The following is a 16,658-nucleotide window of genomic DNA, read 5'->3' as shown; positions in this document are numbered from 1 at the left end:
GGCGGCGGCGGCGGCGGGAGCGGAGCGCGGAGCCCCCGCAGCGCTGCCCCCGCAGCGGCTCCGCCCCGCGCCCCGGCCGCGATGGAGCGCGGCGCGGCCGCGCTGATCCGCGAGGGCTGGTTCCGAGAGACCTGCCGGCTCTGGCCCGGCCAGGCCATGTCGCTGCAGGTGGAGGAGCTGCTGCACCACCAGCGCTCCCGCTACCAGGAGATCCTCGTGTTCCGCAGGTGCGGGGGGGGGGGGGGAGGGGGGGGGGGGGGGGGGCGGCCGGCGCCACGCGGTGGGGCCTGTTTGGCGCGGGGAGGGCGCGGGGGAGCGCGGCCCCGGGCCCGGCTCCAACCCCGCTTCCCCCGCTCTGCCCAGCACCACCTACGGCAACGTCCTGGTCCTGGACGGGGTGATCCAGTGCACGGAGCGGGACGAGTTCTCCTACCAGGAAATGATCGCCAACCTGCCCCTCTGCAGCCACCCCGACCCCCGCAAGGTGAGTCGTCCCCGGCCCCTCCTTGGGGTCCCCCCGGCCGGGGCTCGCAGACCCGCCCCGGGCCCTGCGGCGCTGCCGGGGGCTGCCCGGGCCCGCCGGGCGAGCGTGGCCGCAGCCGCGTGGGCCCCGCAGCTCATCGCCGGGCAGGACGGGCCCGCGGGGGTTCGCGCCGCTCCCGCTGGGCCGGGCAGCCCCAGTCCCGCCGAGCCGCCCCCGCTGACGGCCGCTGTCCTGCCCTGTCCCTGCCAGGTGCTGATCATCGGCGGCGGCGACGGGGGAGTGCTGCGAGAGGTGGTCAAACACCCCACCGTGGAGTCCGTGGTGCAGTGCGAGATCGATGAGGTGCGTTGGGCTCCCGGCTGCGTGCGGGAGCCCCGGGGCTGCGGGCGGGCGGGCTGCCCGGCAGAAGCGGCCCGGCCTCACAGCATCCACGGGAGCTGCGGCTTCACCTGCTGCCCCTTGTCAGCACCGGGCGCCTTTGCTGCCGGTTCTGCTGGCGTGACACTGACAGCGCCACCTCTTTGCCTTACAAGTCATCTACGTGGCAGCTGGCTGCCTCTTCCATGTGATTTCTTTCACACACATGCGGTTGAGGCCCTTCCAGGCCGGCGTGGGCCAAGCACGGGATCTGGAGGAGTGCCCTGGCTTTGTGGAGGTGCTGCTTTTCCCTCTGCCTCGCTGCTGAACTGATTGCTGCTCCTGCCCGAGGAGGATGGTCGCTGTGTTGAGCAGTCCCCTGCGACTGAAAGCAGGAAATAAGAAAGGGGGATTTGTTTCCATGATAAATGGGCTAGTCCTCCTCCTCTCGGCCAGTTTGTTCTGATATTTTACTTTCTTGGGAAGTTTTGCTCAGAGGAGGGCTCTGTTAGGAATGGGAAACACTGTTATGTGAGATGTGTGCACAGTCTGCCAAGCTAAGTAGGCAAATGTGCCTGGTTTTGAACAAGCACTGCCTGACACCAGCATATTTTTTTGTCTCTGCCAGCTGTGAGAAGCTGGTAGTGTTCAGTACAGTTGCTGGGCCCAGGGCAGTGCCTGTCTAACCATGTTAGAGAGAAAACTGTATCTTATCAGGAGACTGATATAATGGCTATGGAGCAGAGATGGGGATCTTCCTCATCTCGCATCTAGAAACCTGCTGGCATGGTTTCATTTAGGAGGGGAGAAAGGGAGATCACCTCTGCAACGGTGTCCAGAGGGAGAAGGGGCACAGAGCAGTCTGATCTGTGATCGTGTTCTCTCAGTTCCTCAGGGAGCCTTTGAAGCTCCAGCTTCTTGTTGAGTTTGGCAAGGACAGACCAACAGTGTCACTGAACCCTGAGGCCGTAGGAAAGGGCTGAGTGTAGCTTGTTGGCTGAAGATGCTGACAGCTCTTGAGGATCTCGCTGGCTGAGTCGGATTTGTGCTGAAGGCATGGAAGGAAATGACTCACTGTGCTGTTCTTTCGGTTGCAACTGCACAGTAGCCTGAGAAGTCAGGCTCCTTGTAGCCCCCGCTGACCCACTTGTGCTCTCTGTGTTGCTGCAGGATGTGATCCAGGTATCCAAAAAATACCTCCCAGGCATGGCAGTGGGATATTCCAGTGCTAAGCTGACCTTGCATGTGGGAGATGGTTTTGAGTTCATGAAACAAAATCAAGAAGCCTTTGATGTGATTATCACGGACTCGTCTGACCCCATGGGTAAGAATTCTGCCGTAAAAGGGCGCTGCTTTCCACGCTCCCCCTCCTTTTCTGCTTACCTCTTGGAAGTTATGCCAGCCTGCCCAGGCTCCTTTCAAGTGAAAGACTGTTGCTGACTTGCTTCTTTTGGTAGAGAAAGGGAAGGATGAGAACCAGAAAATTGTATTAGCAAGGCTTCAAGCAGCTGACGCTTTTCTCTCCTCAAAATTCAGCTCCAGCAGCAATTGCTTCTGGCAGAGCTGATCCCTGAGTCCAGCAATCCCGTGGGGGATACAGCACCATGCTGGCAAGGACAACTTTGCACATGTGCCAATGAAGCAGTGGCTCACACACTGTTGGTGTAGCACCCACCCTAAAGATGGCTGTGGTGAGGCTGCTGTATTTCTGAAGGGGAAAACTGAGGCATAGAGGGACCAAATGTAGATATGACACCTCATTTTAGGGACCTGACGACGACTGCTTGAGCCACCCTCACTTGCTGTAGTCAACACAGGAGAGGCATCTCTAAAATGCAGTTTGGAGCAGGAGTTCTGTTTAAAAAATGCTCCCTGGAGCAAAAGGCAGCTGCTGTGACTTCCTTTGGTAAAGGTCCTGGGCTTGCTACTGAGCAAAGCTGAAATCCCGATGGTTTTGCTGTGCTGAGTGCAGGCTGAGGGTCACACTCACTTTTCTCCCAGGTCCTGCAGAAAGCTTATTCAAGGAATCTTACTACCAGCTGATGAAGACAGCCCTGCGAGAAGATGGGATTCTCTGCTGCCAAGGTGAGGGTGCTGTCGCTGGGCAGAGGCTGATGCCAGACCATTGTGTGCCAAGGGTGAGGCACAGGGGGAACTCTTCTTGGGGAGACGTGACGCAGGGAGTGAAAGCATTTCGGCTCCCAGGCGCAGCAGTGGTTTTGGTCTGTCTCCATCAGCTCAGACTGCTGCACTGAGCTTCGCAAAACTGGCGTAGGGGTCTGGTCTTGCCTTTGAAACCACATGAGCTGTGCAGAGCAGAGCAGGTTGGGACTTGGAACCGCTGTTAACCTGGCACGGAGAAGGGGGGCAGCTCTCACCTTGCACCCTGCCTTCCTCTCTCCCTGCAGGTGAGTGCCAGTGGCTGCACCTGGATCTCATTAAGGAGATGCGTCAGTTCTGCAAGTCTCTGTTCCCGGTGGTGGAATACGCCTATTGCACCATCCCCACGTATCCCAGCGGGCAGATTGGCTTCATGCTCTGCAGCAAGAACCCGGTGAGTCTCCGGCACCTCAAGTGCCCTTTTCCACTGCTTGGAAGCGCCCACAGGGTCTGTCTGAGGCTGTCCCTGCAAAGCTGGAGCTGTGGCACTGAGCTCTCCCAGCTGTGGGGCTTCCAGACCCATACTGGGCCCTGGCTCTGCCAGCCCGGGGTCCCAGAGCCGCAATGCAGCCTACTCAGTGCTGGGTGAACTGCAGAGCTGACCAGCTGCCTTAGAAAAGGACAGGGGTTTCTATCTAGTACAACAAACTTGGAAGGGAAGAAGTCACTACCGATTCCCAGAGCCTGTTAAGGCTTTGTCTTGTTGATGTTGGCTATTACAAGGTGGGCACCTGCTTGATAAGAATCAGCCTGTGACTGGTAATCTGCTTGTACAGAGGCCTCTGAGGGAGAGTCAGTGTTGGGATGTGGGCTGGTTACTCTGTGAGACCAACTGTCAGGTGGGTTTTTGGGGCCAGCAGTGCTGCTGCTGTACAGGATTTATCTGGGGTGCTGGCAGCATGCACTGTGCCTGACTTAACACAGACATGGATTCTGCTCTGAACAGCAAAGCCTTGCTTTCTTGGATGCTCAGGCACTCTGACAGCTTCATCTGGCACGGGGCTCGCCCAGTGTGACCTCATGCACTGACATCTGTGCATCAAGGCTGGTCACACGAGTTACAGAGAGTGAACCCCAGCCCTTGGGGCTGGAGCTGTGCAGAACCTTTGACCTCATGCTGGAACAGAAAGTCATCTGTTCTCCTGCGTCCTCTCGGTTCTCTGCCACACATCAGGGTGCCTGTCACACAGCCCCTGGCTCCTCACCCAGGCACTCAGAGCTACCTGGCTTTGCTCTTGCAGAACACGAATTTCCGGGAGCCTGTGCAGCAGCTCTCGCAGCAACAAGTGGAGGAGAGGAGTCTGAAATACTACAACTCTGACATCCACCGGGCAGCCTTCATCCTGCCCGAGTTTGCACGGAAGGTGAGCCGGGCTCTGCTGCTGTGCCTCCGTCCAGGATGAGGTGGGAGTGGGAGTGGGCAGGACTGAGGATTTCCTGCAGCCTCAAAGGCTTCTGTGGGCAAGTCGGAGCAGGACAGCGTTTTGTGTGACAGAGCAGAGGATGAGTCAGTCAGGGAAGGCTGGAGTTCAGTTTGAAGCTTCCTTGGGTTCATGTACCGTGCCTTGATGGCAGATCACTCCTACTTCACCTGCCAAAACTGAGTCCCAGAGCCTGCAGAACTGGTGTTTCCACTGAAAAACTCCAGAAGTCTTGGATAAAATGTGGTTATGGTTTCTAGCAGAAACCAGAGGGTACAGAAAGGGTGCTCCAGCATAGTTCAGTCTGCCTTTCTGAAGGATTTCTGCGTTATTCCATCATCTCCTAACTGGGTTGCAACTGCAGGTTCAGGGAAAAAGCCTCCTAAGAGTCTTCTAGGGATGAAGGCAGATGCCATGGTTGTGTTTCAGAGGTGGTGATTCATACTTCTGCTGAGGACTGGTAGAGCTGTGGCAGGTCCCTCCTGACACTCTGTCTGTCTGCAGGCGCTGAGCGATGTGTGAGACTGAGAAGCTGCTTCCTTCCTTCAAGGTGGACCCTGAGATCATCAGTGATGTGGTTGGGACCTTCCCAGCAGACTGCAGATTTGCTCTCCACTGTGTGGGATTGTTTAACCCGTTTGCCAGCCAACATTCCCTTTGATGTGTAACAGATGATGGGGCACAAGCCAGATAAGACTATTGAAAAGGTCCAGTGACTTATTGCGTGAGGTCAAAACTGTTCTTTCCAGTGCTGGAAACGTAAGGTGTCTTCTTCCTTTCTCTCCTCCCTGCACCCACCCTAAATCCCCCGTCCCCACGCCCCCGTCCCACCTCCACCCCCAACTGACATGATGTATTTATAACTGACACATATTTCTGTCTGGTGATCTGGGAAGAGTCCAAAGGGTCCCTGACTCGGCCTTAAGCACAGAGAGTGAGAGCTCTGTGCACGGTGAGCTCGCTCTCTCCTCGCGGGAGCTCCCTGCTGCTGTTTGACTGGAAACGGGTCTGAGCCTCCGTGTCCCTCTGCCCTCCTGTGACACCTGCACTGCTCTGCAGCACGGCTGGAGAAGTCACAGTGCAAACTGTTGCCATTCACAATAGGTCTCCCTCCAACCCTGATGGAGTAGCAGTATTAAACACCAGCCAGGCAGGCTGGCAGCAAAGTCTTGTGGCTTTTTTTTTTTTTTTTTTTTTTTAATTTTTGTTTTTTAAATTGGTTGGAAACAGAAGTGCTGAGGTACCCACAGGCTAATTCCTGTTCTTACCTCTGCCCTGGGAGTGGTTCCAAAGAATGTTTATCAATATGGTGATAGGCGCTTTATATATATAAATATAAATATATATATATAAAAAACAAACCTTAGCTCCATTGCCTGCTGTTCAGTACTGATGTTGGGGAATCAGCTGTGCTGACAAATCTCTCCTCTCAGTCATGCTGAGATGCCTCGGGCCTGGGTATTTGCAAGTCCTTAGGAGGCATCATTATTTCTAATGCTGCCCCCAGATGCATAAGTTGTTTTCAGTTGTACTCTGTGAGATGGATCTGCCTCCACTCCTTTACTTCTGCTCCGAAGACTCCGTGCCCGGTGCAGTGGGATCCTCCTCCCAGCACACCCACTGTGCCCCTGTCCCTCCCTGCACTCCATTAAACACTCGGCTCTGGTTAAGGTGACACCAGCGTGGGTCGGTGTTCTCTGGGGAGACAGGGAGGGGAAACGGAGATCCTGAGGGTTTGCTGTGCTTCCAGGGGCTCTCTGTAGTCACTCCAACTTCCTCTCTCCCTCATCTCTAGGGATGACGAGTTCTCATCCAAAGAAAGCTCTGAAGAGTGATCCCATTGCTTGTTTTGTATTGTAGCCCAACAGCTCCCGCTGCAGTGTCAGTACCTGTTGCCCAAGCTGTGCTCCAGTCCACCTGCTGCCTGGGGTACAGTTTTCCAAGCTGTTTTCCAGCTGCCCGTCTCCCTGCTGCCATCAGGCAGTTCCTGGCAGTCCTGGCCCCACTCCCTCCTTTCCTCTGCAGGAGCTGTGGTGGCTCCGAGGGCTGAGCTCTGGCTGAGCAGGCTGGGGACAGGCACTAGGTGGCATCAGGAGAAGGCAAAAAGCTGCTGCTGAGGGGGCTTGTTAAGAGAGAAACAGAAGGAGCAGACTTGAGGAAAGGTTGGGGTTGAGCTTTACCACAATTGTGACCCTACAAACAGCCTTAGTGGTGCAGCCACTGTGTGCCCACAGCAAGGGACTTGTGGGGTCAGTACCAACCCTCCTGCTTTCTCCCCTTTCTGATGAGACTTGTCAGTTCTTTCCCAGTCCCCCCTTCTACCACCTGTATCAGTACAGCTTCTTGGAGGTCGTGGGGGTTTGCAAAGCATTGCTGAGCTGCAGAGCTGAGTCTGGATCTCCTCTGGATTCTTGTGTTTGGAATTTTACACTCATTTTGTCTCTTTAATTGTCTGGGTAACTGTCTCCTTTCTCTCACAGCTACAGAGTCGTTTGGGCTAATGAGGCATTTTCATTGCTCAACTCTAATATTTTTATGAAGAGCAGATCAGTAATGGTTCTAGCTCCTCCTGTTTAAATCCCTGTGGGACCTGAGCCCCCTTCATCCCTTCGTCCTTGATGGAAAACTAGCTCTGGCACTTTCCCCTGGAACAGGAATCAAGACCAGGACTGTAGTCCAGGAAGGCCTTAGAGCAGCAGCCAACTAGTAACAAGTTCAAGCCTTTCACCCACCCCTGGTGAGTACAACAATGCCCAGGAGGGAAAGAGCTTCCTCTAACCTGGCCTCAACACAGCTAATTATTCCTTGTGGTTCTTTGAGCTCTCTCCAAACGTGTAAGTTCAGCAAGTAGCCAGTGATGAGAGCAGGAAGACAAGGCTGTTTCCCATCCAAGTCACACACACTCTGTCCACAGGGCCCTATATATAGTTTCCGAGTCATTCCAAGTCACTGTTCTCCACGGGCAAGGCTGTTCACAAGCAAAGAGCCACTGAGATGATGTTTGTCTAGACATGCTGCAGTCATGTTCCAGCAGCTCATTAAGCCAGGAGCACATGAGCAGGGATAGGCTCTGTCCCAGGGAATGTGCAGTGTTGTGTCAGTCAGAGCAGGTGGAGACAAGCGCGGGAGAGGAGCCTGATGGGCTTTAGCACATCCATTGTTGGAGTCTCTTGGCACCTCTTGAACTGTGTCAGACTCTCTGCTCTGATTTTACTCTTTGAACTAACTCAGTTTTTAGAAGTTCAGAAAAGAGCTTCATAAAATTAAGAGAAATCTCCTGCCTGTCTCTCCCGAGCCCTTTCAGTCAGTTAATTGGCGTGAGTGTGGTATATTCACCCAGAGCTAATGTTGTCGAGGCCTGGCTGAATTATTGATGGGGCTGAGAGCTGGAGCAAGGAAGAATGACATTCATCTTTCATCAGAACAGCAGCCTTGGTAAGCAAGCAGTCAAAAAAATATTAACAAGTGCCACCAAGTTCAGGGAGAGGAAAATTCTCTTGGTAATACGGTGGGGGAAGAAGAGGGAGAAGCGTGGACAACATGAAACAGCAACTCAGGTCTAGCAAAAGAGTCAGGCAAAATGCTGTTAAAAAGAAATTTAACCAAGTCAAATGCTGAGAAGTCTGGGGGATAGTGTTTCCTAGTCACGTACAGGATGGAGTTAAGTGCTTTTCAAATGTGCAAAAGCTGGGGAATTGTAGCCAGGGAATCGCAGTTACAGCACAGTGAGGTGTGAGGCACATAAAGATGGGTGGATTATTGTGAATGTTAGGGATCTCAGTGCAGGCCTTTCAATGACACCAGCTCCTGGCTGAAGGGGCTTGAAGTGCTGAGGGTGCTGGAGCAGGGACCCCACAGGTACCCTGCAGGAGGAGCTGCCTCTGCTTGGTACTGAAGGGCTGCTGCAGCAGCCCAGGGCTGGGCATGTCCAGTGAGGATTTACTTTACAAATCTACCTGTGTGTGCCAGGGTTAAGGGCAGGATGATATGTGTGATGACCCTGTGTGTGATGACCCTGTGTGTGTCTCACCCCCTTCAGCTGGGGGAGAGCAGGAACCAGAACCCCAGCCTGTCTGCAATTCCTGTCCAAGGCTCTCCCAGCCCAGTGGTCCCTTCTGTGGTGCTGACAGTCTCACAGGTCCATGTGTCAGCATCCCTGGTGAGCTCTTGGAATTCCCACGAGGTGCAGTGCATAAGCAATCCCTCAGGTGATCCAAATGGTAAAGAAACGTTTCTATCCAAGTCTTGTCTGGCCAATCCTGCCAATAAAGGGACAACTCTGGTGTAACAGAGGTCAGTCTGTGGCAGCAGCAGTAACCCCAGGCTTCACAGCCTGAAATGACTCCGGCCTGGAGCCAGGCAACATGTTTGCACTGGAAAACAGGTACTTTGAAATAGTGTTTCATAGTGATTAGTTATTTTCTAAGGAAGATTTTGGTGTTTAATGTTTAACTTCACATGCAGTTAAATCATAAAATCATCAGATGTTAAGGGGTTGGAATGGACCTTAAAGATCAACCAGTCCCAATCCCCCCTGCCATGGGCAGGGGCTCCTCCCACTAGACCAGATTGCTCAAGGCCTTATCCAACATGGCTTTGAACATTGCCAGGGTTGTGGCACCCACAACCTCCCTGGGCAGCCTGTTCCAGTGTCTCACCACCCTCACAGTAAAAAATTTCTTCCCAATAAATATCTAACCTAAATTTCCCTTTTTTTTGGTTCTACAAAAGGCTTTGAGCACCACTGAGACATTTTGCTCACCCCCCCCTCACCCTGCTGAGTCCCTCTGGGGTTGGCAGACAGAGGAGGCAGCACAGCTCCCCCAGCTCCCCCTCCCCAGAGAGCTGGAACAGCCTTGCAGTCATGTGTGCTGTGAGAGCAGCATCCCTGGGCCCTCCCCTCCTCCTCCTGCACCTGCTCTGAGCTCTGAGCAGGGATGAGGCTCCAGCCCACGCTCCCACAATCTCTTCCCTGGGTTTGTTAGATTAGTGCCAGTGGAAAGCCAAGGCTGGAACAGCCACCTGCGTGCTCCTCCGGGGCCCTGGGGAGCACAGTGCCAGGGAACACTGCCTGAGAAATGAGCTGTGATTTCAGGCCCGTGAACAAATTGGTTTCCCCTTCCAGGAAGGCTCACAACTGTCAGCTGACTATTGCTTTATTTATTGCATTGGCCTTTGCAACAAGGGACTCTCGAGGGCAGAGAGCAAGGACTCCAATGACAGGAAGGCATTGGAACCCTTCCTTCAGCTGCAGCTGAGTGCCTCACCTTTGGGAACCAGACACTGTGCAGGAAGCCTGATGTGGTTCTGCTACGTGCTTCAAGGCATGGTGACCTAGGCCCAGATCAGGCAACAAACAGGCAGAAGGCAGCAAATATCCAGGCCATATAGAAGAGCAACTGAGAAACAATCTCGTTCCTTAGTGTGGCATTTGGTGTCAGACACAGTCATATTTTTTGTGTTCCAGGAGTGCCCAGTCTTTGCTGCTGCACAGACTCACTGAGGAGAGGTCAGGGACCTCTTTCTTGAATGATAAAACCTCTCCCAGTGCATGTTGTTTGTGCAGCCTTAGTCACAAAAAGATGGAGGTTGTCTCGTGTGGTTGAGGAAACATATTCTGCTGTGCTTCTGAACCCACTGTGCATCTCTGCTGGAGCCACACTGACTGTGGGACAGAATCCTGGGAGAGCCAGGCCTTTTCAAGTTACTGTATGCAGGAATTCCTTCTGGAGCATCCCCACCCTGCCAGGCTCCCAGGGATGTGTTCAAAGGCATTCTGATTTCAGACAGACCTACCCTCACTGTGAAGTGGCAGAAACCCACTCAGGCCATGTGCAGCTGGGGGCAGGAAAGCATCAAGGAACACGACTTCCAAAGGGAACACGACTTCCAAAGGGAACACGACTTCCAAAGGGAACACAACTTCAGATAACAGGGAGAAAGTGGTAGGAGGAAAAAATTATCAGAAATGTTTATTGTTCCAAGGGCAGACCTTTACTCTTTCCTGTACAGGGTGATAAGCTTTTAAGGGTTGGCAAAAAAAAAAAAAAAAAATAATAATTGGGGCCTTCTTAAAGGTCAGACAGCCAATGCACATGGGATAGGAACAGCAGGAAGTAAGAACAACCCTGGTGCTGTATGTTGAACTCTATCCAATTACTAAAAAGAACAAATTTTACCACCACAGAGTTATTTTACTTCCTTTGGTGAAGGAGATGGTGCTATAGCCTGTGGTGGGGAGGTGGTCAGCAGGTCTGCAAACGGGCCAGAGGACAGACTAATTAGGGGAAGCAGCAGAGGAAAGAGAAGGGCACTAGAAAAGATGGAGCAACCTGAAAAAGAGGTGTCTGATTTTGAGAGATGCTGTAGCAGAGCCCAGAGGAAACTAGTCTGGATTTAGAGATTCAGTCCTACTGTGGGCATTGGAGTGTAAGTGCTTTGATGTGTCCCTGTTCCCTCCCTCCCAGCTGGGAACAGACACCCAGCCTTGCCCAGGCTAGACACAGGTTTTGTCTGGGCTGTGCTTGTCAGCAGGGCCACAGGTTTGGTGCTGGAGTATCTGGGCAGGAGCTCTCTCCAAAGTCACCCCTGCTCACGAGGTAACAGTTATTTTGTTGCTGCCCTTTAACCCCAGGACACATTCAGGGCAGCCTGGTCACCCTTTACATCCCTGTGAGCCTCCTCAGCAGCTGATCTCTCACTCACCACTTCCTTTTCTGGTAGGAGCATTGTCACACTTGTGACCCCAGTCTCTCAGTGGAGCATTACAGACAACAACCCCTTCCAAGGGGAAGCTGCAGACAGAACTGTGTTTATTGGAACGAGCAGCGTGGGCAGAGCAGATGGGCCCAGCATGGAGACCTGCCCGCACTGCCCCTGCTGCCTGCACGGCCCACGGGGGTGAGTCCTGCTCACAGCCCCAGTGCAGGGCTCACCTGTCAGCCCCAGCACATCTCACACTCCCAGGACCTGCCCTTCCTTCCCCTTGAGCAGCCAAGTGTGTTTTCTCCATTTGCTCTTCCCCCGGTTCACCCCTCCTGGAGCAGATCGGCTGCGGGTCATTTGGCAGGTCCCTGTGGTTTCTCTGCTCGCTGCAGCCCGGAGCTTCCCTGCTCTGCCTCAGCCCCGGGCTGGCTGGGAAGTGTTTGACAGAATCCATTACCCGGCAATTCTGATAAAGCAGCCAGATCAGGTTCAAAGGAAACAGATAATGTTTCATCTGGAAGTGGTGCGTGGCAGCCACCTCTCACTTGGGGAGGGTGAGAAACAAGGAGGTTACAAAGTTTTCCAAGAAAATTCGTTTCCAGAAATTGCTAGATTGTTACTTTTCCCCCACAAGACTCTGTGACTCAGAAAAGGGTTTTTCTGTCTTTCAATGAGGGAATCAGCATTTCTTTTACAGTGTGCATGGAAGTGGTGGCATCTTTTCCCTCAAGAGCTGGTGCAGCTGGCATTAGGAGCTGGATTATTTGCAGGCAAGGTTCCATCATGCTGTTTCCAGGATCTGTAATGCTGGTAAGAGCGAGAAATGGGGAACAGGTTTTTCTGCCTTCTGTTCTTAGTTCTGCCACAGCATCCCCTGGCCAAGTCACCTCCCTGTGGTTTTTTTTTTTAATGTGCTAAATTAGGATAACAATTTATCTTTTGATTGTCGTTTGTTGTTAGGGTCAGGGGAAGACTTGCCCTGAGGCAAGTGCTCCTGGAGAAAGGGCTGGTGGTGAGCTGGGATCTCAGCTCTGCATCTCACAGGCATGTCACTGTCAAGTGATGGGGACAATGCAGACAGCAGTGCTCAACAGCACTTTCTACTGGCCCAGGGACCATTTCCACTGCTGGGACAGCTTTTGGGGCAAGGAAGAGGCATTATTAACTGCTGACCAGGAGTGGTAGGAACACACACTCCAAGGAGCCTGTGGTCAGTGCCAGCAGAGCATGAGCCTTTTTAAGCCTCTCAGGGTAGAGCAGTTCCAGCCTTTCAGTACTTGGTTTTTAACACATTTAAACCCAGCATCTCCACTGTGTTGACCTACACTCCTGGCATAGGTTCAAGAGGGATTGAAGCAACACTAGAAACAAGACCCCATAAACCCCAGCTGGCTTCCAGGTGATCTGATGTGCATTTTCTAGAGAGGGGATATAACTGCACAGCTGCAGCTCTGTCCCCATGTTACCCCACAGGGAAAGCCAGGCGTGTTGGCATCCCACAGTGAGATGCATTGCTGGATGCAGAGACCCAGATCCAAATACCCTGAAAGCCTGGAGCTGTTTGGACACACCAGCTGAGGGTCCAAGACCATATCTAAGTACTGGTGGCCAGAAGTTTTACCTCTTCCCTCTGAATCATCCAGGTTTGTGTAAGCTGGTGGCCTCTTCTACCCAACATTATTACCCAAACAGAATCCAGCTAACTAGGAGAGGCACAGATAGTGCCTGCAATTTCTTGGAGTGAAGAAACAGCATGTTACTGGAGTGTCCCAAGCCTTTGCTTCCTCAATCTCTGCAGGTCTGGCACATGGAGAGCCCAGAGGCACTGAAGTATCCCACTCAAGCAGCCAAGTGTTAACAACCTCTCCAAAGTCTAATTTGCCTTTGATATAGACTTAATTGTTTGCGTCACCCACTGGGCTGGGGGAGGGCTATAAAAGGGGCTGCAGCCATTGTCTGAGGCAGAAGAGAGCCCAGGAGCAGCTCCCTCTCCCAGTCTTCCTCGTTCAGCACCAGTCCCAGCCTGTGCATCATGCAGCTGGTGGCCAGCCTGGTGTCTGTGCTGCTGCTGGTGTGGACTGTGAGAGCCACGGCACTGCCTGGGGAAGAGAGACTGGCCATCCAGAGCACCAGGGTGAGTAAAACCACCCTGGGAAGGAGTTGGGTGAGGACAGAGCCAGGGGAGGGGGGATAAGGGCAGTTAGGCTTTACCTGGTGCAAACAACTCTCCCACCCCTCTATATTCCAAGGCACTACAGCTTTTCTCGCTGCTGACCCTGGGGCTGTTTCTACAGCTCTACCCAGCTGATTTAGAAAGGTACCAGATGCCAGGGGCTGCAAAAGTGAAGTCTGAGCTAAGCAAAAACTGGCAAAATGAACAGGAGAGAGCAGAGGGAAAAGGAGAAAATATTACTGAAATGGTACAGCATGAGAGAATAAAGCAGAGTACTAGGGAGGGAGAGAAAAGATACATAATTGGTAAAATGATCAAGGGAGATGATATTTTAAATAGGACTCATGGGAAGGACAAATGTTTAAAAGATGGGTTCAGTAGGAAAGTAACAGAGGAATCATAAATGAAGTAATTATATCAGAATAAAATTGCTTTTTCCAGAGTAGTATTCACAAGGGGAGTTATACTGACATAGTTCTGCTAGAATAATTACACTCTGAACCAGCACAGCTCTATGCAGTGGCAGAACTTATTATAGCAGTATAATTACCCTACCGACTGGCAAAACCCTAATATTATAATGGCTAGAGCACTGTAATAACTTTATTTTGCCATGCTGTTTCCCTAAGAGGCCAAAGGGGTAGGAAGCAATAGCATAACATGATTACAAGCCCTGTTTTCTTGCCCTCACCCCGCAGTTCTCTCACCTGCCTGTTCCCTGCCATCCCTGATGTTCCTCTGAGCTCTGGTTAGTCATCAGTCCAGTTCAGGCTGTATCCATAAGGCTGCTGTTATTCCAGAGAAGGGAAGGATCCCAGTGTTGGTTTCACAGGCACCAACTTCTCCTTTGTGCGTGTCCACAGCGTTTTTTCTGTCTTAGTGTTGGCTCCAGCTCATCCATCAGTGTCTCGCTGCTCCAGGAGTGGGCTCACATCCCATTAACAACAAAACTGGCTGCAAGAAAGAACCGTGCACAGTGTGAGGTGCTGGGGCTGGAGTTCTGTCAGATCAGGGCTCCTGCAGCTGCCTGGGATTAACCCTTCTGGGGATAACTGGAAACTTTCAGCTCCGCATTTTTACAGTAACGAACCCAGCACTTAAAAAGTAAACTCTTTTTTTAAGAAGTAAATTCTGGTGCAAATCCCAGCTGCTGGGGAAAAAAAAAGAAACAAATTGTAGGGAATAAATTGATAAATAAGGCTTTGGTAAAAATTAATTTGAGTGTAATGACTCTTAGTCTTCTGTGCACTGTTGCTTACAAAATAATGATACAATTAAAGAGAATCATTATATCTATTATAGAGCATTCTACAAACTGAAAAACTGTTAGATACTGACGAACCAATCCCTGCAGTCACCACTGCTGTAACTCAGACAGATGTTTTAAGTAAGGAAAACATTGGGATTTTACATATAAGCCCCTATAAAATGCATTACAATGCAGAAGATGTGTTCTCTCTGATGCACTGATGGATGGAGCTCAGGGAATGGAGCAGCTCCCCAAAGGTTTGCCCCAACTCACCGTGCTGAGATGTCAAACTGCTCCCAGAGAGTGTGGATCTCTTTGAGCACAGCTCCAGGCAGAAAGGATGTGAGCAGTGGATTAGTGCAGGGAAGAGCTGACAGGTTTCACCGACAGCCACAGCTGATCAGGCAGAAGGAATATCCCCTAACACAGGCTGAGCTTTGCCTTCCCCACCCCTCAGTCTGAGGCCGCTGGCTCTGTTCGGTTATTTCCAAACAGAGCACTTACAGCTAGGAAAGAAGCTTCCGAGGAACATATGACCCAGAAGACACACTTAGGGGGTTCCCCTGTCCCAGTCTATCTCCCAAAGGCTCAAGGCACTTCTGTACTTGCAGCACAGGAGGAGGAATCAGAATGAGCACAAACTGGCTTTACCTTCTCTTCTGCCACAAATACAGCGTGGAGTTTTTCTGTGCCTCGGTTCCCCTTGTGCAGAAGCAAGGCTTGTTACTAGAGCTAAGAAAGTGATTAAAAAATGCCCATAAACCTTCTGTAATGTAAACTCAGGATAATTGCTGCTGCCTGTATTTATCCATCTTTTGAGTTGCTCACCAAGTGGTCCTTAGTGAATGCTGGTGCTGACAGAGACAGCAGTCCCAGCAGTAAATATGGCATTTGTGAGGACTGACATGAAAATATGCTTCCAAGATTCCCATCCACATGGGAAACAGGATCTGTTCCTGTCAAACCATCTATCCCAGCTTGGTCAGTACCAGCTGTCCCTGCTAAGGAGCCACAGAGACCAGAAATGCTCAGGCACGAGATAATTCCTCAGATTTGCTGGATGTAAAGTTGAGAGAAACACGACAACTCACAGCTTGTACTGGCAGAAATCCCTCAAACCCCAAAACACAGGCTCTGCTACAGCAAAGGGATGGAGCTCAGCGGCTCCCATTTCATCCCACCTTCCCCCAGGGTCAGGCTATGGAAACACAGGTTCTTGTTCTAGAAATGCAGCTGCCTGTCTCCACTGATGCAATATTTTGCTGCAGATTTTGGGGCATCCCTCTCCTTGCTGTGTTTCATTTTACAGTGGAGTACATCCCCCCGTGAGCTTAATTTAATATTGCTCAGGACTCTGTGCCTCTTCCCAGGCCCCTGTGCCTTTTCCCTGACCTTCCCAAGGTGGATGCCTGGCAGTCAGAGCAGTGAAGGGAGCATGGGCTGACCAGGGGAAGAGGCAGCTTGGCATTCACTGAAATTTAATTAGTGCCAGCAGTGAGGGACTTCACAGCCAATTCAAGCCTATTTGTTAGCAGCTCTTTTCCAGCTGTAACATGGCACATGTGAGGGTCCAGCTGGCTGAGCTGGACAGGGAGGGGAGATGGGAGCAGTGCCCTCAGCAGCCACATATCCCTCAGCTCTGTCACAGCTCTGCCAATGGGAAAAGCATTGGCTCCGAGGGCAGGACACCAGGGATGGCAGGGGGACACGAAGGGACCTCGATGGCTGTCGGGGGCAGGCCCTCCGTGCGTCACTTTCCCCGCTCTCTACCCGCAGGAACAGAGCACAGTGCGGAAGGATGCCATCCTGAAGATGCTGGCAGGCCTGCTGGACGGCGTGGATATGGGGCATGAGGCTGCTGCCCCGGACCTGGAGGAGGAGGGCAAGCTGGAGGAGGAGCGGGCAGTACTGGGCCGGCTCGCCCAGCTCTCGCAGCGGGAGCGCAAGGCGCCCTGCAAGAACTTCTTCTGGAAAACCTTCACCTCCTGCTAGTGCTACCCAGCCTGGCCCTGCCAGTCTGCAAACACCCTCTCCACTCCTTGTCTTCCTTGTCCTCCCCAGCCCCCTTACTGTGCCCTCCACCCCTCAGAATAAAGCATGGCGCCTCGG

At 52.4% G+C, this 16,658-nt stretch overlaps 2 protein-coding genes across 2 annotated transcripts; both read left to right on the top strand.

Moving 5' to 3' along the window:
• Positions 1-5,591, top strand: SRM (spermidine synthase). The gene is made up of 8 exons (XM_027658161.1): positions 1-227; positions 364-484; positions 734-826; positions 2,012-2,165; positions 2,843-2,926; positions 3,250-3,395; positions 4,243-4,365; positions 4,927-5,591. Exons 1-8 carry the CDS (start codon positions 82-84, stop codon positions 4,942-4,944), a joined length of 885 nt encoding a protein of 294 aa, XP_027513962.1. The 5' UTR covers positions 1-81; the 3' UTR covers positions 4,945-5,591.
• A 6,048-nt stretch (positions 5,592-11,639) lies between these two features.
• On the top strand, positions 11,640-16,658 carry LOC113954162 (somatostatin-2-like). The gene is made up of 2 exons (XM_027658162.1): positions 11,640-13,261; positions 16,326-16,658. The coding sequence occupies exons 1-2, from the start codon at positions 13,160-13,162 to the stop codon at positions 16,539-16,541; spliced, it is 318 nt and encodes a 105-aa protein (XP_027513963.1). The 5' UTR covers positions 11,640-13,159; the 3' UTR covers positions 16,542-16,658.

Source organism: Corapipo altera, unplaced genomic scaffold (genome assembly GCF_003945725.1).
Source record: "Corapipo altera isolate COAL_440 unplaced genomic scaffold, ASM394572v1 301, whole genome shotgun sequence".
NCBI classification, from domain to species: Eukaryota; Metazoa; Chordata; class Aves; order Passeriformes; family Pipridae; genus Corapipo; species Corapipo altera.
The sequence above is the reverse complement of the archived record's forward strand: the minus strand, read 5'-3'. Positions and strand labels throughout refer to the sequence as shown.